At 53.9% G+C, this 21771-nt stretch overlaps 1 protein-coding gene across 3 annotated transcripts in view; it reads left to right on the forward strand.

The window, feature by feature from the left end:
- The window catches only part of CEP68 (centrosomal protein 68), a 25495-nt gene continuing 3724 nt past the window's right edge, over positions 1 to 21771 (forward strand). For 2 of the 3 annotated variants that reach the window (XR_008664799.1, XM_055327935.1), the window contains exons 1-6: positions 1 to 99; positions 11020 to 11425; positions 12964 to 14409; positions 15582 to 15704; positions 18037 to 18133; positions 21074 to 21246. Coding sequence is in view for 2 of the 3 variants with exons in the window: in XM_055327935.1 (XP_055183910.1) it covers positions 11063 to 11425; positions 12964 to 14409; positions 15582 to 15704; positions 18037 to 18133; positions 21074 to 21246 (2202 nt within the window). In the remaining variant the exon portion in view is untranslated. Of the gene's footprint in view, positions 100 to 7241; positions 7458 to 11019; positions 11426 to 12963; positions 14410 to 15581; positions 15705 to 18036; positions 18134 to 21073; positions 21247 to 21771 lie in introns of all 3 variants that reach the window. The other variant, XM_055327936.1, reaches the window with a different exon arrangement.

Here is a 21771-nt window from a genome sequence, read left to right on the forward strand (position 1 = left end):
CGGACGCCGCGGTCTCCGCCTGGGACCCCGCGTCGGGGCCGCCGCGTCCGCCCGCTGTCGCCGCAGGCCCGCCGCGGGCCCCGAAGCGCTCGAGGCGAGGTAGGTGGCTGCCCGCGCGCGGGGCCGGGGCCGGGGCTCCGCCGCCTCCCCCCGCGCGGCCCGGCCCCCGCGGCCCCGCCGCGCCTCAGGGGCTGTGAGGCCGCACCGGGCCCCGCGTCCGCCGCGTCCGCCGCGTCCGCCGCCGGGAAGGGCCTGTGGGGACCCGGCGCCTCGTGCCGCCGCCTCAGCCTTGCGGGCGGGACGGCGGGGGCCGCGCGCCCCGTGAGCCCCGTGAGCCCTGCGCGCCCGGCGGGACCCGGGGCCCGGGGCCCGGGGCCGGGCGGCGGCTCGCGCGGAGGTCGTCTCTCAGCGGCTCGGGGTCGTTCCCGCGGGAGCAACGACGAGACGACGGATGCTTCCCGGTGCCCCGAGCGCGGCAGCTGCCGACGACAGACAGCAGAACACGTCGTGCTTCTTCTTTTTTTCTTTTCTTTTCTTTTTTTTTTAAGGGTCACCCTTTCCAACGGTCCTCACCAGAATTGTCCTCACGCACATGCTCAGGCCCTTTATGATTATTGGGTTGGGTGTGTTGTTGGGCAGACAAGTGAGCGGAAACCTTGCCAGGGCCCCCCCGAGCACGTTGGACCGCACGGGGAGCTCGGGGAGGGGTGGGGGTGGGGGGTGGGGGTGGGGCCTGCACAGGTCGGGTGCTGTTCCTAAGTACCTAAGTACCTGCAACAGCTCCCAGCTCTGGGGTAGGAAGGATGGTGTTAGGATGCAGGACGAAATGCCCTAGGTCAGTCTGCCTCGGGTTTGGTTAAAAAAAAAAAAAAAAAAAGTTGAGGTCACCACTTCCCATCCTCGTTTTCTCCTTCACCTGGATCGATTCTAGGCCACTTGGTACTGAAAGAGCAAAGAACTCCGTTTTCGCCACCCTTTCCAACGGGCATCACCAGAACTGTCCTCAGCAGCCTAGGGGCGCATGCACATGCTCAGGTCCTTTATGATTATTGGGTTGGGTTGGGTGTGTTGTTTATTGCTCAGACAAGTGAGCGGAAACCTTGCCAGCCCCACCCCCGCCCCCCAGCACGTTGGACCTCACGGGGAGCTCGGGGAGGGGTGGGGGGAGTGGGGCCTGCACAGAGAGGGGTGGTATTCATAAGTTCCCCGGGGCGGGAAGGATGTTGTTAGGATGCAGGATGAAATGCGCTAGGTCTGTCTGCCTCGGGTTTGGTTAAAAAAAAGTTGAGGTCACCACTTCACATCCTCGTTTTCTCCTTCACCTGGATCAATTCTAGGCCACTTGATACTGAAAAGAGCAAAGAACTCCGTTTTCACCTCTTCCGTAGAACTTTTAAAAGCTCCTCCCCATCCCACAGCTAATTAGTCACTTCTTCCTTCAGGCTGCCTTCTGCTGCGTTTTTTTGTTTTGTTTTTTTTTGTTTGTTTTTTTTACACATCACATTGTATTGTGGTTTCTCCAGCTCCTAGCACGGTGCCTGGGTGATTGAAGACAAAAGAAAACAACAACAACAAACAAAAAAAAAACCCAGAGGTGTAGCCAAAAGTTGACAAAACAAAAATTTTCATTCCTTTAATTTGTTGGACCATTTATTTATTTATTTTTTTAAGATTTCATTTATTTATTCATGATAGACACACGGGGTAGGGGGAGGCAGAGACACAGGCTGAGGGAGAAGCAGGCTCCATGCCGGGGACCTGAACCAGGATTCGATCCCGGGTTTCCAGCATCACACCTGGGGCCAAAGGCAGGTACTAAACTGCTGAGCCACCCAGGGATCCCCAGGACCAATTTTTTTTTTTTTAAGATTTTAGTTATTTATTCATTAGACAGAGAGAGAGAGGCAGGCAGAGACACAGGCAGAGGGAGAAGCAGGCTCCACACAGGGAGACCAAAGTGGGACTGGATCCTGGGTCTCCAGGATCACACCTGGGGTGAAGGCGGCGCTAAACTGCTGAGCTACCCAGGCTGCCCAGGACCAATTATCTTTACAGGTTAGGGAAGCAGTTGCCTTTCGGCTCTCTTCAGTTGAATCAGGTTTTATCTGCCATTTTACTAACTCTGGATAGGTCATTTAACTTCTCTGTGCCTCGATGTCCTTATCTGTAAAATGGGAGTTTTAGTAGGACTTACTCCATGGGTTCTGAGGATTAAATAAGATACTGATAAATAGTGCTTAGCATAGTTCACAGCTCAAAGAAAATGTTCAGGTGCTGTTAGTGTTTGTTAGGATAAAAATAAATAGATACTTGAATCAGTTTACTAATATTAAGTGTCTGTATGGTATTTGACCCTTCTGGGTCTCTGCCTTTTAGTCCTTTTCTGTTGCTTGATCTTAAGTCCTTAAACCTTTCATAATTCCATCCGTCCCCCCCACAGTAAAAGTATTCCATAGATTATCTGTTATTCATTTAGAGTCTCACCACCATATTACAGTAGTAGTTGACATACTCTTAATGTGGTCTTGATATTCAGAATGGTCCTAGAAGAGCAGAGGAGTAAAACAAAAATTTTTAGGGTGATTGGCTCAGAGAGGCAGAGCTCGTGGAGATGGACTCAGAGTGGCTTTTCTCCTTATAATGTAATTCTGTTCTCATGAAGAAACCATCTCCTGTCTTTGAAGTTATTCACAAACATTGTGAAAAGTGGAAGACGTCGTCTTGTTGGCTTTAGACCTGTTGGCCAGACCTAGAGGTGGCAGATAGAACAGAACCCATGGGGACATTGCCTCACTTTCTGCAGGCAGGAAGCAGGCTAGGTTGTACATTTCCTTCCAGCTGTCCATCCCCTTGACATGTCAGTTTTTCTTAAATTGTTTGGAGTCTCCAAAACAAATACCTTCTCCTTTTCACTTGTAACTATCACAGGAGAATCCTGGGCTCTGACTCTGTTTTTAATGTAGCCATAATGAATCTTGAATCCTTTCTAGGGAATATGGTTCTTTCTGGGGACTCCTTTCCAGATGTGACATACTATAATTAGCTATTAAAAACCTGTTATAAGGTGTGATCTTTTTCTCATGTCCTGTTGCAAAGACTTCAATGACAAGGACCATAAATTTCCTTCTCAAGTGTGCCCTGGCGTAGGATAGTCCCTCAGCGGAGTGCCTCACTGGCTCACTCTGCAGAGCATGCAACTCTTGATCTTGTAAGTTGGAGCCCCATTTTGGCTGTAGGGATTACTTTTTTAAGATAAAAATCTTAGGGCAGCCCAATGGCCCAGCGGTTTGGCCCTGCCTTTGGCCCCGGGGTACAATCCTGGAGACCCGGGGTCGAGTCCCATGTCAGGCTCCCTGCATGGAGCCTGCTTCTCCCTCTGCCTGTGTCTCTGCCTCTCTCTCTCTCTCTGTCTGTCATGAATAATTAAATAAAAATCTTTAAAAAGAAAACTCAGTGAATGGTTGTAAAGCCATTGTAGTAGTTCTTTCCAACGTGCTGAAACAGGCTTACTGACTAACCTGATAATTCTGAAACATTACCAATCACTTGGAGATCCTGTTCAAATGCAAATTATGATTCCAAGACTCTGGTGGGGACTGAGAATCTACATTCCCAACAGGCTCTGAGATGCTGATGCTGCTGGTCTGCAGACCACATTTTGAATAGGAAAGTACTAACATTAGTACTGCACTTCGTTTTTAGAAATATTGCTAAAAACAGGTTTTGTTTTCTTATGGTTTGGGGATAAAGTCTTAGATTATGATCTTTTTTTTCTATTTTTTTTTTCAAAGACCCTATTTATTCATGGAGACACACACACAGAGAGAGAGGGGCAGAGACACAGGCAGAGGGAGAAGCGGGCTTCATGCAGGGAGCTTGATGTGGGATTCCATCCCAGGACTCCAGGATCACGCCCTGAGGCAAAGAGAGACGCTCAACCACTGGGCCACCCGGGTGTCCCATGTTGTTCTGTTTTTAAATAATTCTTATATTTTGTTCCAAAAAGTGATATGAAAAATCATTCCAAGCTACTTCCCAAGTAAAAATCTTCCCAAGATTTTAAATAGAATTGAGGCAGATAGGTTGAAAGAAAAGAGGAAATCAAGGATAAGATTAGTATACAAGGTGAGTGCCTTTCTGTCCTAAGCTTTTTTTTGCTTGGGTAGGATTGCAGATTTGGTGCTGAGCTTCCTAGTAGTCAAAGCAAAGAGGAAAATTTTCTCAGTTTTGCCAATACCTGTGTGGCCTGATAGTAAAAATAAACGGGCTATTCAGTGAAATACTTGTTTTTGTTACCAAGACAAGAGAATTCTCCAGTGCATTCTCCAAAAAGAGCATCCTTTGGTACAGTGAGCAACATTCCTGTCAGTAAGATTTTTTATCAGTCTTCATACATGTAACTTGACTGCCTCACAGAAAATACACAGTACGGTACAAGTAGTGGCTTGTAGAACTGCAGCGTGGTTCAGAGCCAGCTTGCAAAGATGGTAGGAGAGATGTTTGTTACAGGAAAGCTGTTTCTCTGCCTTCGTCTTTGGTGGGAACAGAGGGTATAGTTATTAACCTGTTGAGTCCTCAGCGTCCTCATAGTTGGATGGGGACCATCTGCTAAGGAGGCCAGAGAGCTTGCAGTTGAATGGACAGGGGTTCTGGAAGCTCAACCAAGCCCCTTGTAGATGTGGGAGTTACGTCTGTTGAAAGGCCTTCTGAAGACCTGCGGATAAGTTAGCCGGCTGGCCTTGCCGAAAGGCTGTCTGGTGGTTCCAGTCACTCGCCAGCCCGTGAGTGAGTGAAGGAGGAAGTAAGAGGAACAGTCTGGCTATAGCTTTCCCACCATATTGATTTAGAGGGAGCCAGGGGCTCCTTCTTGGGCACTGGAGGATTCCCTCTGACTGTAAGCAAAACACAGGAAGCAGCAAAGACGCTGCTGGTGCCCTGAGAGCAAAAGACGCTGCTGGTGCCTGAGCACTCTGGGGATGGCAGTGGCCCATTACCCCCCCCCCCCCCGCCCCGGGAAACCTGTCTGCCCTCCATAGCTCTGAGCCTCTTCTTTTTACTTTGCTTTGACCTTCAGAGGAGGTGGACACAAGACGGGGCTGGTGTGGAAGACTGTCGGACCTGGGGGCTGAAGTCTGCTGAACAGCCAGGGAGGCAGCAGGTGGAATGATTGCTCTTGGCTGTCAGCCGGTCTCAGACCTCTAGCCTCTAGCCACGACATTCCTGGCACCCGCCCTGCTCTGAGGCAGGCCCTGGCCACTTGTGACTGCCCCTTTTGTTGGCCTCCCCCACATATGTATGTACCCCCTCTCATGCTGCCTCCCCACATCATGGGCTTCTGCCTTTAAGCTTCTTTCCCATAAATCTAGTTCCCCCAGAAACTTGCCAGCAACGTGACAATGCTGAGTCCTACCCTGCTTCCTCCCCTTTCCTTGTGGGCAGTTTCCTGTTTTTAGAGAAAGAGCTGTTGTACTAAGAGCCTCTTTGTCTGGTTCTGTGGCCAGCCTCTGCCACTGTGTGTGCACAGCGTTCAGCACTTATGCCAGTGGCCCCCTGTGAAAACGCAGGAGTTTGAGGCCTTTGGCCCCTGAACTGGTGGGACTTGCTCTCTCAAGTGATACACCGCCTGTGTAGCCAGTGCAGGTGGCTGGCTGTGTGCACCGGGTACAGAGATGGGCCTTGCCTGAACACAGCTTCCCTGGCAAAGTGGTTGTAGATCAGATTATTTCAAAGGGAGGTCGTGATTTAAGGTATCCTGGAGATAGTCCTTTACGGGGAGGGGGCGGGGAGAGATGGTCCTTTTTCTGATCAAAAGAGGCTTGCTCCCTGGTTGATCATTCCTTTATCAGAATGGTTTAGTTAAGAGAGAGAGACGAGTGTCCTCTCTCCTAATTCGTGGTCCTCCTTCCCCTCCTGGATAGGAGCGGGTGGGAGGAAGCCCTGGCAGCTGTGACAGGACTGCACGAGGGTGGTGCCGCAGATCCCAAGAAGGGTCAGGTGTCCAGGCTTACAGAGTTGGCGTTGCCACATACGTGACGTGTGAGCATATTTTTACTGCAGGGCAAGTGCGTGCCAGGCCTACGTCACTCCTAATTATATATGTCTGGTGGTCATGTGGCCTCTGCCGGGGACTCGTGGAGAATTTTAATAGCAAAGTGCGGGTGGTCACTAGAATATCCTGAAGCTTATGCGGCCTGTCTCTTGGTTTGGCCAGTTGTGGTGTGTGTAGACCTTTCCCAGATAGCGGGTTCGCCGTTCGTTGTCTGTGCTCTGAGACTCATTCCAGCCGTGTGGTGCTCCCTGTTAGGGAGGAGGCCGGCTGAGGCCTCGGCCCCTCCCGGAGGCACTGGTCTATAGGAGCGCTGGAAAATACACGATTTCCGGGCAGGAAGGCCCTACGTAAAGTTACAGGCTCTGTGAAGCCATTGCCTCGGGGGACAGTGCTGGTCCTGTACCACAAGTCCTGTCATCATCCAGAGCAGTCCATTTGGAAAGGAGTAAGCTGCTGCTCCTCAGAAGCGTCCACGCAGAATCCCCACATCTACCCTCACCCCAGGAGGGTAGAAGGAATGCTGTGTAAAATATAAACCTATGGAAATGAGGGCTGGGCCTTCATGGAGATGCCCATCCGGCCCGTGCAGGCAGGATGGAACCCTGAAGTCTGAAATTTGTGCATTTGCTAGGCCACTTCATGGTGATGTTTTAAAAATGCCTTTGCCTTCAACAGTCATTACTACAAGGAGTTTTCCCTGATTATTTCTATCCCAGTTGATTTCTCTGTTTGTATTGCATAGCGTCTTATATACGCCGTGAATTAGCTCTCGGGGACCGCTTTTAATTCTTTTCTTTCCCATGTATCTGTCTTCTCATAATTTGTGTGGTTGGAAGGGGCACGATTTGCCAGGCAGATTAATAAGTAAGATTACGCAGAGACTGTTTATCCATACTGAGAAAATAAACCTGCCTTTTCCGAGGCACCGTTTCCATGAAAATCATTATTTCAGACCATCTTACCTGGTTGCAGAAGGGCCTCTGGTGACAGTGTTAACCTAGTTCAGGTTTGTCTGCACACTTGAAAATTACCTGGAGGTGTCTCCTGAATAGCTTATAATTCTAGCTCACCACTCCTCACCCCCAGGATAAATGGATACCTTCTTTCCTAAGGAATGAGTCCAGACAAGACATAAAAACTACATCATTAAAATAAAGACAGATCATTTGTTTGTACCCTTTTCTTGCCATAGCATCGTCTTACTCCTGCCCCAGTCACAAGACCACACTCCTTAGTGGAACAGGAAAGCAGGCAAAAGGAGAATTAGCCACCCATCAGCCTGATGCTGGCCACTGAAAGAATTTCTAGGAATGGAGCAAGAAGTAGAAATTGGGGGCTGCAGGTTATACTTTTCCAGCTGATGGACTCAGCGATGATCTTCACGTGTAGCTTTCTAAGCAGCCACAAGGTGAGGCTGGGGCTCCGTGAAAACCTGTCTCAGCAGGACTTGGTGGCTCATTTCTCTGTCCTGTCACCTCTTCCCTCTCCTCCATGTGCTCATCTGCTTTGTAACTTCCCTTGGTGGTTCATAAATAGCTTGGGTTCAGGAGTCCTACAGTCCTGAATTTGCATCTCTCTCAGCCTTGGTTTGTCCCTCTGTGAAGGGAGATGGGGGACCTGCCTCCGGTGGGTCGCATACGGCTGGCAGGGGCGGGGGGGAGGTTGTAAATCAGTGCCACCCCTTAGAGAACCACCTGACAATATATGCCAGAGTATGTGCAGGCCTTCACCTCAGCAGTTGCACTTGTGGATGTTGGTGCTGTGCACGTGCCAGCATGCACACAAGGGCTGTGTGCACTTGGTGGTTCCGCTAGGTGCTTTGTTGTTCCTTGCTGCATGGCTTGTAAGGAAAGATTGGAAATAACCCCAGGATCCACCCCTAAGGGACCAGTGAAATAAACCAGAGGGCGGAATACAGAGCTGGGCAGGGGTGTGAAGGAAGGGAAGCTCTCTTTTTGTGTATTGCTGGGGAAAGGTCTCCAAGATACTTTAAAAAAAGAAGAAGAAAGAAAACATTCTGAGCAAGATGTCCTGTACAGTGTGCTGCTTTTATGTAAAGAGGGAGAAGGATGCAAGAGACTTTGTGTTTGGTTGTGCATCAAGAGGTGAGAGACACACACAGAATGATGGGACCGTTTGCCTGTTTTTATGGGAGTCTCTAATAGTAAATATTCTTTGTCCTGTGAAATGCTGGCTGCTTTTGCTCCCCCTGTTGGGTTCCTTTGTTGTTTGTAAGGTGACTCGTCACACTGATTCTGTGTCCCCCATGACACTGATGGCACCCGCTGATGCTCTGTGTACCCTGGGCACCAGGCACTGTCGTAATGTAATGTCGGTGTTATTACCACATCTGCGTGTGTACTTGTTTGAGTGAGGACTTGGAGACTTAGATCTGCAGCGCATTTCCTATTTCACCCACCTATTACTGTGCAAAAAAATTGTTCTTCTGCCCCCGGCAGTGGTTGTGAGACGTGAGTACGTGTGAAGTGCATGTGCCCTTCTCTGGGGTGGCCTCGGAACGGGCCCAGAGCCTCGTGTGCCCAGGCGGACAGAGGGGACTCTTTTGTGGTGTGGCTGCCTTCAGGGTGGTGGTGCCCACCCAGTTGCTTCCCAGGGTCAAGTGGGGTGAGCTGCTTCCCCTTTGCTCCCAGCACCTCCTGCTGTCACATTAGCTCCTGGCTTCGGAGGAAGCGAGGGTATTTTTGTCCAAGTTCTGGCTTGGAGGTCGGCCCGGTGCGTTGCAGGTGGCCTCGTTCCCCTCCAGCCCACTTTCCAGCCCAGCCCCACCCCACAGGGTGCCCAGCAGCAGTTGTCCAGTTGTCCCCTGGACCCTTAGGCTGAGGGAGTGGGGTCCCTGCTATTCCTGAGGCTCTTAAAGGAATGGTTGTATTTTCGGGGCCCGCTCCCTCACGTCCCTTCTCCCCCCCCCCCCCCCGGGGCTTGCCCTGCTTCTCCCCTGCCCGCCCACCCGGTCCGCGGCCCATCTTCCTGTCACGTGCACACCTTGCACACCTGCCGCGCAGCCCGTGCCGCCATTGCCCACCTGCATTTGCACAGCTTCACGTGCGGGTGCTTGTAACCCGGCTGCTGGGGGAGAGTGGCCACCGCGCCCTCTCTGCTCCCTGGCCGTCCTCACAATGGGAAGCAGCCCCTGCCTACAGCTGTGGCGGGGTTTCCGTGCTTGGGAGGACCCTGCTGCCGCCCCCCCCCCCCGCACACAGGGGGCACCGTGGGACCCCGTGGGCTCAGCCAAGGCCTGAGCTGCCCCCTAGAGCAGCGCCGTCACCGCCGGAAGCTGCACGGAAGCTGCCTGCCGTGAGAGCACTGCACAGAAGCTGTGCGGGGACCCTTCTGCGGTGCTTTTGAGCCCCAGTGCGGCTGGAAGCCTGGCCTTGACTCGGACCTGCACTCGCTGCCTGGGCACCGCGGCCGGTCCTGGCCCTGTGGAAGCAGAGGACAAAAGGGTCTGCCACTGTGTCCTCTTCAGAGGGCTCTGGAGCCAAGGAAGAGCTGGACCTGTGTTCTCGGAGGAAGCAGACACCATTTGTTCTTTCTTTCTTTGACCAAAACAAAACAAACAAAAAAAAGAGGTTGTCCCTTTTTTTTTTTTTTAAATATAGTTGACATATTAGTTTCATACGTACAACATAGTGGTTCAACAATCGTATACATCCCACAGTGCTCACCATGACAGGTGGGTAAGTGGAGTCACCAGTTGTCCCCATGCGGTGCCATCACAGTATTATAGATGGTATTTATTCCCCATGCTGGGCTTGCTTACCTGGCTGGCACATCCCCATGACTTCCTCAGTAAGTTTGTATCTCTTACTCCCCTTCACCTCTCATCCCCCCACCTCCCTCCCCTCTGGCAACCACTCCTTTGTTCTCTATAAGTCTGTTTCTTTTTGTTGGTCTTTGTTTTGATTTTTAAACTCCACATATAAATGAAAACATGATAAAAATTAAAAAAAAAAAAGGGGGATCTCTGGGTGGCGCAGTGATTTAGCACCTGCCTTTGGCCCAGGGCGCGATCCTGGAGACCCGGGATCGAATCCCACGTCGGGCTCCTGGTGCATGGAGCCTGCTTCTCCCTCTGCCTGTGTCTCTGCCTCTCTCTCTCTCTCTCTCTGTGTGTGACTATCATAAATAAATAAAAATTAAAAAAAAATAAATGAAAACATGTGGTATTTGTCTTTCTCTGATTTTCTTAGCATAATGCCCTCTAGGTCCAGCCATGTTGTCATGAGTGGCATGATTTCATTCCTTGTTTCCATATTCTTCTTTTCGTTTAAGATTTTATTTATTGAAAGAGAATGAGAGATCACAAGCAGGGGGGAGGGGCAGAAGGAGAAGCCGGCCCCCCACTGAGCAGGGAGCCCCATGTGGGACTCCATCCCCTGACCCTGGGATCATGACCTGAGCCGCAAGCGGACCCTTAACCAACGGAGCCACCCAGGTGCCCTCGTTGTAGTTTTTTGAGGACCCTCCATACTGTGTCCCACAGTGGCTGTACCAGTTATAGTAACTTACAAACACTGCACAAGGGGTTCCCTTTTCTTTACCTTGTGACCAACACTTATTTTCTGTCTTCTTGATTTTAGCCCTTTTGACAGCTGTGAGAGGATATCTCATTGTGGTTTTGATTTTGCATTCCCTGGTGATGAGTGATGTTGAGCATCTTTTCATGTGTCTGTTGGCCCACCTGATGTCTGTTCAGGTCGTCTGCCCATTTTTAAAAAAATGAGATTATGTTTTTGGCGTTGAGTTGCATGAGTTCTTTATATATTTGGATATTAAACCCTTGTTGGATGCATGATTTGCAGTATCTTCTCCCATTCAGTAGGTTACTTTTTCTTTTCTTTGCTGGTTTCCTTCACTGTGCAAATGTCTGTCTTAATCATGAAAAAGCAAGGTTTCTTGGACACAGATGCAGAGGTTATAACTTTTTCTTTTCCTTTCCCATTTTATAGAGAGCTGAAGGCTTCAGGGGAACCCTGACTTAGGGACATCTCCATGGCTTTGGGAGAAGAAAAGGCAGAGGTGGAGGCGTCCGCAGACACAAAGACCCCGTCCTATGGGCAGTGGAGCTGCAGGGAGCAGGAGGTGGACACCTCGGGCCTTGTGAGCGGGGAGCAGGAGCAGCCACCATGCCTGGAAGCTGCGGGCGGGGCTGCCTCCCCTGTGTGGGGAGTGGAGGGACTGTGTGCCCCTGCCTGCGGTGATGGAGCTGGCTCCAGCCCCTCCGGAGCCTACCAGCCACAGGCCAGCAGCACCAGCAGGGAGCCAGTAGCTGGTAGATCTAAGCTTGCTCTTGGTTGCCTGCTTCCTCCGGCTGGCGCTGGCACTAGAGACCTTTTGCACTCTGTGGGAAGCCAGGTAGGTAACAAGGTAAATGGGACTGTAGCTTTAACTACAGTGTGTATTTGCATTTGGGAGTGTGTACTCACATTTTCTTGCTGTCTTACCTGCTTTCCCAGTTCCTGTACAAGCTGGGCCATCGGGGGAGTCTGGGTGTGATGATTTCTGTTTTACAGGCTCACCTGGGGAGTTGGGCCTTGGGGCCAGCGAGGGGACTCTGTCCACAGCATCTCCTGTTCCTCAAGAGCATGACTGGTGACCTTCTGAAGACTGGGGATGCTGTGGCCACGACCTGTTGCCCAGGGGGCCGGGCCAGGGGAGCTGTGATAGGGGAGCCGTGTCCTGTTTCTGACTTGGTGATCTGAGCTCTTCAAGGGGCCCCTGAGGGTCCAGGCCAGGGGGTTCCTTTGAGCTCTTAGCCTATATCCCTTGGGACCCAGGGCACCTGGCAGAGCCGTGGAGCCCCCATGCTGGGGGGCACTGTCCCTGGGGAAGAAGAATTTCTTGGGCCTCCCTGACTGCCTGGAAACTTTGCCTGGTCAAGTCCCATGGCCCAACAAGTCCTGCTTCACTCTGTGACCCCAGGCATATCACCAGATCTTTCAGGCCGTCTGTATAATTGGGAAGGTGACCTGGATGATCTGTCCCTGCCAGCTCTGACATCCTGTTGTGTTCTGCTTGGCCTGCCATGGGCATGGCTTTGATGTCTTCGCCGTCACTGGGGCCTTGGCTGCAGCATGCTCCTCCCCTGCCGTTCTCTCCTGTGAGCATGACTGGGAGAGAACGCGGCTGGGCCCGTCTGCCTGGGAGTCAGGGGTGCTCAGGAGCCTGGGCACCTGTGAGTCCGAGGTTTAGCGAGGCAGGGAGCAAGTAAGCAAACCTAGAAATAGGCTGTTGAATGGGCTTGTTAATTGTGGTACCTGGTGTTGGTTGAGCTCCTACCCTGGGCTTTTCACACGCGAGTTGCTTTGATCCTCATGTCCTGAGGAAGTGGTACCGTTACCATTCCCATTTTACAGGTGAGGGAAGTGAGGCCCAGAGTTGTCCATCTGGAAGGTAGCAGTTGGGTTGGCATCAAGTCTGTCTGGTTCCAAAGCATACAGCCTTAACCACTGTTGTCCTGCCTCCCAGGGGGCAGGTTCTTCATGGAGCAGAATGAAAACTCAGAATAAAGAGGCTGAGTTGAGGGGCTCACTTTGTTCATTGCTAACAGGTGTGAGCCAAGTGGGTGGGGCCTCGGGGTCACCTGGCTGCCAGGTGTGGCTGCATCCCAGGGCAGGGTTGGCTTCTCTGAGGGTGGGTGGTGTGCCCACTGCCCACCTGCGGGGAGATGGGAGCGGTGTGGGGACACGGTCTGCCCCCGGGAGCGCGCTGCGCTTCGTGCTGGCCGCCCGGCTGCACGCTGTCTGGTTCCCGCACCGGATGGTCGACTCTCGTCGCCGGGGCTCTCCTGACTATCACCCGGGCCCCAAGGAGAATCCAGAGTTGTCCTCTAGGAGGGAAGCTTGGTTTGCTGTTTTAACATCAGAGCTTTTTCTTCTGTCTCATCGTTGCAGGTGGAGGAGACGAGGCTTTCTGCCTCAGAGGAGCTACCTCAGACTCCGAGCGTCGCCAGAGCTGCAGGCCTTCGCTCAAGATACGATGCCCACAGCGAGGATGAGCCGTCCCCTGTGGAGTGGCCACGGGCGCCGGACCTCAGCCAGCAGCCCCACAGCCCGGGTGTCCCTTGCCCGCCACGGTGGAGGCCGCTGGGGAGCCGAGCCTCCTCCCCGGGCAGCAGTCTCCAGGGTCACCGGGAAGAGGCCGGACCTCCATGTTGCTCCGCTGCCAAGGTCTCATCCTCCCTGGAGCTGGTCGGCCGCCACTCGGCCTCCTCTGTGGCGGGGCCAGGGCCGCGGCTCCAGTGGCCACCACAGCCTGCGTCGTCTGGGGTGGATGCTCCTGGACTGGGCAGGAGGCGCCTCTCCTTCCAGGCTGAGTACTGGGCCTGTGTGCTGCCAGACTCCCTGCCTCCTTCCCCCGACCGCCACTCCCCGCTCTGGAACCCAAATAAAGAGTATGAAGATCTGCTGGACTACACTTACCCACTCAGGCCCGGGCCTCAACTCCCAAAGCACCTGGACAGCCACACACTGGCCGACCCTCTCCTGCAGGACTCAGGTGTAGACCTCGATAGTTTTTCTGTCTCCCCGGCAAGTACCCTGAAGTCACCCACTAATGGCTCCCAGAATTGCCCGTCCGCAGAGGCCTCCACTCTGCCCTTCTCTAGGCTCAGAGAGCCGAGCCTCACGCCACGGCCCTCTGGAACACCGCAGAAACAGAGCCACGTGGGGTCGGCCTCTTGTAACCTGCTCGCGTCCACCCCCAGAGCCCCGGGCAGTAGGGATGCTCCTTGGGAGAGCGGAGAGCGAGCCCTGAGGGCTGTGAAGGACTGGCTCCCTGTGGGCAGGCAGCGTGAGCTGAGGACGTGGGACAGAGGCTGGCCCTTGCCCTGGACGGAGAGAGAGAAGGGGGCCGGCCCCAGGGTCTGGCCGCCTGCCCACGTGGAGTCCGGATGGAAATCAGAAGAGGAGCTAGAAAGCGATGATGAGTATCTTGCCCTGCCCACTCGGCTGACGCAGGTTTCTAGTTTAGTCTCCCATCGAGGCTCTGTCCCCCTGTCGGTGACCCTGCCCACCGGGGCTGCTGAAGGGCGCACCTCCCTGGATGCGTCGGACAGTGATGGGCCGGTCTCCCTCCCGTCGGACGCGGGTCGCAGCCGGCTTCCGCCCAGGGCTGCCCGTAGAGCACCCGGGGGCCCCGACCACCGTTTGCTGCACTCCTTCGTCTGCGCAAGGGGCTTGGCCAGTGAAAGCGGTCTGGGGGGCAGCCGGGCCCTGGGGGGCTCCTGCGGGCCGCTGAGAGCGCGCTCCTCCTTGCCAGCCGTGTGGGACCCAGACACCGCGGGGCAGCCTCCCGGGAGGGGAGAGCAGGGAAGAGAATCGCTCGTGCAGTGTGTGAAGGTAAACTGGGCTTGGGGCCTTTGCCTCCACGTGCGTCTCCTCTCGTAACACTGAGCAACAGCTCTGCGCCCCGCACTGTGCCGTGCCCTCCCCTTGCTTTTCACCACTCTCCCTTAAGATACGGAGGCCAGGCAGCAAGGGGTTAGCTGACTGCCCACCTCAGGCTGCAGCCGGAGCCTAACCGCCACTGCGCTGCTTCCTAGGGCTCTTGACCCTGAGGGGTAGGAGGTGTGTTGCACGAAGAACGTCCGTGCTCATGAGCCTGTAGGGAATGCTGGGCAGAGGGAGGTGGTGCTCCGGCCCGTAGGCGTGCTGGGAGCTCCGGCTGACCAAATGGTGGAGCACGGAGCAGGAGTCGGGGGCGCCCAGTGTCCTGGCCACCACACCTGTAGATGCATGCCTGTCTGGAGGGGAATGAATGCTCCGTGCAGTGGCGTCAGCCACATCAGGCGGATCTGAATTCAAATCGTGGCTCTGCCATATTTGGAATTTCGGCTCAGTCTTTTGAGTTTGCTCACCGGTAAAATGTGGAGCCTCCCTCTTTGGGATGTGGTGTGGGTTATGTGAAGTATTTCACATCGAGGGCTTTGCATCGTCCCTGACACAGGCTGCTCGGGAGCGTGGGTCTCTGCACACGGGGAGGCACTCGGGCCCTGCACACCCATGGCAGCAGGCCGGGTGCGGGAGACCCATGAGCCCACCGTGCAGACGTCTCCCGGCCTCCAAGGGCCTGTGATCTTTGTGTCGTGTGGAGCAGGAGGACGGATGTTAGCGTGGGCCTCTTTGGGGATAACGACTGAAATACTGCAAGGCAAGTGCAAAGCTGGGATACGTGGCTTTAATTCACTTGTTTCCTGCCATAGGTTCAAGTTAGTCACCATTCTAGTCATTTATTTTATGTTTTCCCTCTGGGACAGTTAGAAAGTTAGCGGTGGTGCTCACCCGAGTTGGGTTCCGGGGTAGGCGCATGTGTCCTGGGCTTTTCTCAGCCTGTCGTTGTCGGTGCACAGAGGCTGAGGGAGACTGAAGGGGTCGTGGAGCGGGGACAGGCCAGGGACAGGGAGAGGTACTTGGGGAAGGGGGCGCAGTCTGTCTCCCGGAACCCCTGGCCTTGGAAACGCCAGCAGCAGTTTGGTCAGTAACACCGCGCGTTCTCTGCTTTGTCTGCACAGACCTTCTGCTGTCAGCTGGAGGAGCTGATCCGCTGGCTGCGTAACGTGGCGGACGTTACTGACCACCTGATCCCACCCAAGTCCAGTCTTACAGGTCTCAAGTCTTCTCTGCAGCTTTACCGGGTAATTCGCGGCCCTGGCTTCTGGCCGTGCACCTGCCAGTGCTAAGTACTTGATTACGGTGTAAAAGCTCAAATAACTGATTCTCGGTATGTTATGGCGCAGTGACTGCTTGCCCTGAAATCTAATCAGATGCCTTCCTCAAGTTTCTAATGGTGAGAAACTGTAAAATGTGGGAGTTATTTCCCAGACCAAGCAGAGTTTGGAGAAAGTAGATCTATCCTCAGTCAAGTATGCTTACGGGTGATGTTTGCAGTGTATGCAGTGTCCCCGGGGTTAAGTGTAGAACTGGCTCGTTACGAGTCACTAGTCACATACGACTATTTAAAGTCAGTCAAAGATTCATATTTTCCAGTTGCGCTGGCTCCATTCCAGGTGTCCTGGCATCTCGTTTGCCACCATAGTGAACGGTGCCCATGGGACACTTCCATCACCACAGAACGTTCTGTTGGCCAGCACTGACTAGAATTTGCTTCTCAAGTGTGTTTGTTTGGGGTTGGGGAGGTTTTGTTTTTGTTGGGTTTTCTTTTTTTTTTGCCTCTTTCATTAAAGTTTTATTTTTAAATTTCTTTAATTGTGGGTTCTGGTTAATTTGACTTCAGATCAGGTGTATTTGGAGTGATAGTTTGTGCCTGCTGCTCAGAAATAGTGATCAATAGATCCCCCTTCATTCCCAGAAGTGTTGTGAGTTGGCTGATAAATTATTGTTTCCCTAAGTCTAACCATAACCTCGACTGAACTACCCTCAGGCCTCTAGCGTGTCTGGTTGGCCAAGCATTTCTAGCCTTTTCTGAAGGAGCAGAGGCAGTGTATGTGGTCTGAGGCTGATGCTAGTCTAGAAGGGATCTTCTAAGGCAGTTCTTTGAATGTCTACACCCTAATCAGGTGCCTTGGGAGGAGGATATGATTTCCATGTGCCTATGCTGGAGCAGCAGCCCCCCAGCTCCCACCACACCCTGGCAGGAGAGAGGTCCTTTGTTTTCCAACTTAGAGCCAGCTCCTCGCCTGATGGGTCAGCTGTCCCACCTCAGTGGGAGTGCCGTTTCCTGCCATGTGCAGAGAGGCTGCCCTGGGTTCCTGGCCCGGAGCATGCTTGAGGAAGGAGAAGGGAGTTGGGCTTGACGGGGCCTTCTGTGGCAGCTCCCCAGTGCGTGTGCTGGGCTGAGCAAGACTCGCCCCTTGGGCCCTGGGCAGTACCACCTGGAGAGAGGAAATGCCTGGAAGTTGCCCTCTGACTACTGGGTGCTCTCTCCACAGTGCCTCAGGCCCATCCCTGTCACAGCAGCTGCCAAATAGAAGTCTCTCCCTCCCTTTTATCCCCACACTCTCTCCTCGGCCTCAACTGGAAGGTTAGCCAGAGCAGCTTCCTTGCTTGGTGAGCTGGGAGTTACCCTCACAAGTCAGTGAACACTAGCCCCCGTGTTACCCGCACAGCCATGTCTCGTGGTGGAACCACAGTCAGCCCCTTCCCCACACGGAATGGTGCACGTCTCTGCGTATGTGGGGGCCCCTTGACCCCTGCTCAGATACCTCAGGCAAGCAGGTGTGTGCACACATATTGTTGATCGTGACGGTCTCCTATGCTTTGGCTTAACACAGTGGGCTTATGGCAGCATATAAACTACAGAAGATACCAAAGAATAAAATAGTAAGTACAGGTATTAGAGCAAAGGAAAACTAAAGACAAGAAGAGAGTATAATCCAAGAGTAAAATTCTGACTCCAGAATGTGAACCACCAGGTTCTGTGCCTAAAACTCATTGTGGACTTGACTTTACACATCTTAGTGTCTAAAGGGACATCAGAGAGGATGACAGGGCTCGGTTCCCAGTTACCCACAAGGGGGAAACAAACCGGATACTTGGGAGACTCGCAGCTTCCCTGCTCCCTCCCGAGGCCCCAGGTCTGCAGGAGCGAACACGGAGGGTGGTGGGTGAAGGCACCTCTGGCGGCTCTTACCAGGCCCATTGGCATAGAAGGCCCCGTGTTTGGGGAATCCCTTAGCCTTGTGAGCTTAAAGAAAACCCTGAGAGAAATGACAAAGAAACCCTGACCCCCAAGCTGTTCACCAACCAGGCTCTGCTAGGGAAAAGGAAACTCTTTGTTTTGTCCAACTGTAAACAGAAAAAAAAGGACTGAGTCTGGATTTACTTTGTACTCAAGGTGAAGTTAGACTAATGTCCTGTTTACTTCGGGAATTCTGAAGGTTGGGCGGGTTTGTCTTCCAGGTGAGAGGGGAGTCAAGCTACCCCTACGAAGGATCATTTTGAGTAAGTTTTACAAAACAATAGTAACAAAGGTTTTTCTTTCTTTTCTCTCTTCTCACATGCTTTAAGCAATTTAAGAAAGATCTAGATGAACACCAGTCCCTGACGGAGAGCGTTGTGCAGAAAGGGGAGATTCTTCTTCAGTGCCTGTTGGAGAACACCCCAGGTGAGACTTGAGCCAGAGCTCCCTCCCTCCCTCCCTCCCAGCAGCAGGTCCAGGGGTCCCGGGGTCCTGGTAAGGATCCAGTAGTGCAGGAGCGCCTCCGTCTGCACTACTGCCGTAGGTCCCCACTGCCTGCCAGGCCTCACGGCATCCCTGTCCCCCAGCCATGTGGCGAGCCGGTGTGCAAGGACCGCCCTCTTTTCCCTGGTAGGGACCTGCGTGGGAATGCTGGTTTTCATCCAGGGGGCCCTCGGGGGCTTCCTTCCCCAGCACAGGCCGGACCCCTCTCTCGTCATCTGTGGTTCGGTGTTGGAGAGCGCTCGGTTCTAAGGGCACAGACTCAAAGAAGCCGCGCACCGATGAGAGGATGGGCTTGAGTTCGTTTTGCAGGCTCCCAGTTTAGGAAAATGTAAAATCACAGACTAGGAGCACACCAAGCCCACAGGATGCAAGTTGCAGGTGGCCCTGCCCTTGCTGGGGGCACACAGGCAGTGGAGGATGAGCTCGGTTAGAGCAAGAACTGGCGGTCCCGGAGCGGCCCCTGATTTCCTGTGAGTCTAAGCATGCAAGAGCTGTGACATCCCATCTGTGTGAGGCCTCAGTTCTGGAGTGAGCTGGGCTCGTGCTGAAAAGAACCCACAGGAGCAAAGCTGGGCGGGACCCTCCTGCTGGAGAGGCACTGAGGTAGCCTGTCCCCACCAGAAGCGGGGGAGCGTGTTAGGGAGCTGCTAGAGTTTCTCACACCGGCAGTGTCCTCTTTCTGGGCCGCACGATGGTTGTGAGGAGGGCTGTGCTTCACGCTGCAGGATGTTTAACAACATCCCTGGCCTTCACCCGTTAGGTACCAGTCACCCCCACCTCCTCACCAGTTGTGACAACCCAGAATACCTCCAGACTTGCCACATAGCCCCTAGGGAGAAAAGTGGGTTGAGAACTGGGGACAGGCAGAGGGACAGGGAGCCTCCAAAGGGCTGTGGCAGGGCAGCGATTACCCAGGGTGGATTTTGGGAACCCTTGGCAATCCCTTGCCTGCAGGAGGCCTTTGTTTCAGTTCTTGCACTAGGATTTTTTCGGTTTTATTGGGCCAGAAATTCAGTATGTCAGGCTCCTCTGCTACTTGTAACACCATGAGCGTTACACTGAACGCCGTGCACCAGACACCGTGCTGACACGGTTAACATCAGGTCTCCTCCTGTTTAATCAGAGCCCTGTGAGATGATGTTATCACCCCCACCTCAGAGCTGTGAACTGGCCTTGGACCCCAGCCCTCTACACTGCAGCCTCGCTGCTGCCTCCCCTGCTGCAGGTGCGGGGCCTGAACTGGAAGGGAAGGAGCTCCAGGCCAGGAAACTGCCCTGGGGCCACTTGTAACAGTGGGCCTCTTAGGAGGCTCTTGAACCTTCGTTTAAAAACCAACCCCAGTAATACTTCTCAGTGCTTAATCTGGAGTAAGAACGTCCCCCTTTGCCCTGGTCTCATAATGTGAGACATATGAGGTTCCTGTGATTTTCGGAGATGGGCCCCTTGCCCCCCGAATCCCCTGCTGGACTGACCGTGAACTTGAGTGTCACGTGAAGATGGGTGTTCCCCGTGACCGTCACAGGGCTTCCCCAGCTAGAGGCATGAGTGTTCGGCGCTCTCCAGGGCACACACACCCCTACGCAGCTTTGCAGCCGGCTTTCCTCGTCAGCCACAAGCAGAACCGTAGGGACAAGCAGCACATTCATTACCCCAAAAAATGTCTCTCAGCCTCTGCCGGAGGCCTCCCCATGGACAGAACTGGCCTTTTCACTGCTTCGGCGCACACGTGCCCAGTCCTCTGGGACCCACTCCACTGGAACCTGTGGGCGTGAAACCGAACCAGGCTCCTGTGTGTATGGAGTCAGCTACACCATGGAAGGAAGTCTGAATGTGAAAGATTTCATTCTCCGGCCCAGCTTTCTGTTTACTTGGCCCCAACCGAATATTCTAACATAGTACAGTAAAAGTTCAGAAAGAAAAGAAAGGTTCCCCCGAATCCCACTGACAAACACACAGGAGGGCAGGGCACAGCCTGGCAGCGGGGCCCACGACAGTGGCTCCCCGAGCGCTGAGGTCCCCTCCCGGCCCGGTCCCACCCTCCCACCTGCCGCCCGCATCCGCTGCAGAGGGGCGGCTTCCCCTTTCCCTTCCGCTGCTGGCAGATGTTGCGGCCGCAGCAGGAAGCTGGAGAGCGAGAGAACACGGCTGATAAAGGCTCAGGAAGCCAAGGCAGCCTTTGTATTTAACAAAGGAAATAAGGTTTCCGAAAGAACAAGCCTGATGTGTGTGGTGCACTCCAAACGTGGCCCATCCCTTCCTCGGGGGAGCACTTGGCCCGTCGGGGGGGAGTGTGGGGGGGAAATCTGCACCTCCCTAAGCTCATCCGCCTGCTTTCAGAGGATTTTCTTTTGAATTCTGCTCATTGAGGACCCAGAGAAGGGTTCACAGGCATCCCCAGATCATTCCCAGGTGACCCGTATGCAGGCCGAACCCCAGATGCCCCCCCCCCCTTGGGAGCTGTTAGCCCCTGACAGCCAGAGCCAGCGTCCCCATCTTGGCCTTGGCCTGCCATTCTGGGGAGCCTGCTCCTCGGGATCTGGGCGTGCCCTGCAGCGGGACTCCCAAAGCCAGAGCATACCTGTCACCAGAGAGTCACCCTTGTGTGCCTTTGTGTGAATCAGGTAAATCCAAAGAGGAGCTCCTAAAATTCTTCTCTTGGCCCTAATCAGGAAGGAACAGATCCTCGGAAACAGCAGTCCCTGGAGTCACTGTTAAAGAGCCTGAACATCCTGAAACTATCGCCACGTTCCTATTTTGTGTAAAATGCTACACCCCTCGGGGATTCTTTAGAAAAGACAATTACTTACACGTTGTATTTTGGTTTTGGTTTTTGGCCTAACTGCTCTGCACCTCACTTGTCAGTGCTGAAGGATGTCCTCGGGAGAATCTCGAAGCAGCCCAGTGAGCTGGAGGGCCACGCAGACCGCCTGTATGATGCCATCCTAGCCTCTCTGGACGTGCTGGCTGGCTGCACCCTCATGCCTGACGACTCGCCAGCAGCGCGTGGGAGCCCAGATGTGAGAGGGCTGAGCCTGGTGAGTAGGCACCCCGAGTTCTGGCCAGGGCCCCGGTGCTGGCGTAGGGCAGGCAGCTCCTGCTCCGAGAGCTGGCTAGTTCCTAGACGCTTGCTGAACCAAGGGCTGTCGAAACAAAAGAGAAGCTAGAAGGCCCTTATCACTGGAGTTAGGTTGGGCAGTGCTTCCCAGGACTTGACTTCACCCCTGCCTGCGGCCTGCCTGGGACCAGGGTGCCCCACGCTCACACTTCTGTGGCCATCCCTTCACCCCCATCCCTTACAGACAACGGGGGCAAAGCTCTGTCCCAAAGCCAGTCAGCTGTCGTCGGCCTCCAGTACGGCCCATCAGGCCGCGTGCTCTGTAGGCTCTTGCGGTGCCCCGTCTCCAGCAGCCCCAGCACCAGGTGCCCGTCCCTCTCCCAGCAGTGGTCTCGGCACACTGCCTGGCAGACAGGGCTGGGGGGAGACGGAGGGCCACATGCCCTAGAGACCTAACAGTACAACCTCCTTTTGATCTTTGGGAAAATCAGGAAGAGGAGCTAAG

Source organism: Nyctereutes procyonoides, unplaced genomic scaffold (assembly GCF_905146905.1).
Source record: "Nyctereutes procyonoides isolate TBG_1078 unplaced genomic scaffold, NYPRO_anot_genome, whole genome shotgun sequence".
Classification (NCBI taxonomy): Eukaryota; Metazoa; Chordata; class Mammalia; order Carnivora; family Canidae; genus Nyctereutes; species Nyctereutes procyonoides.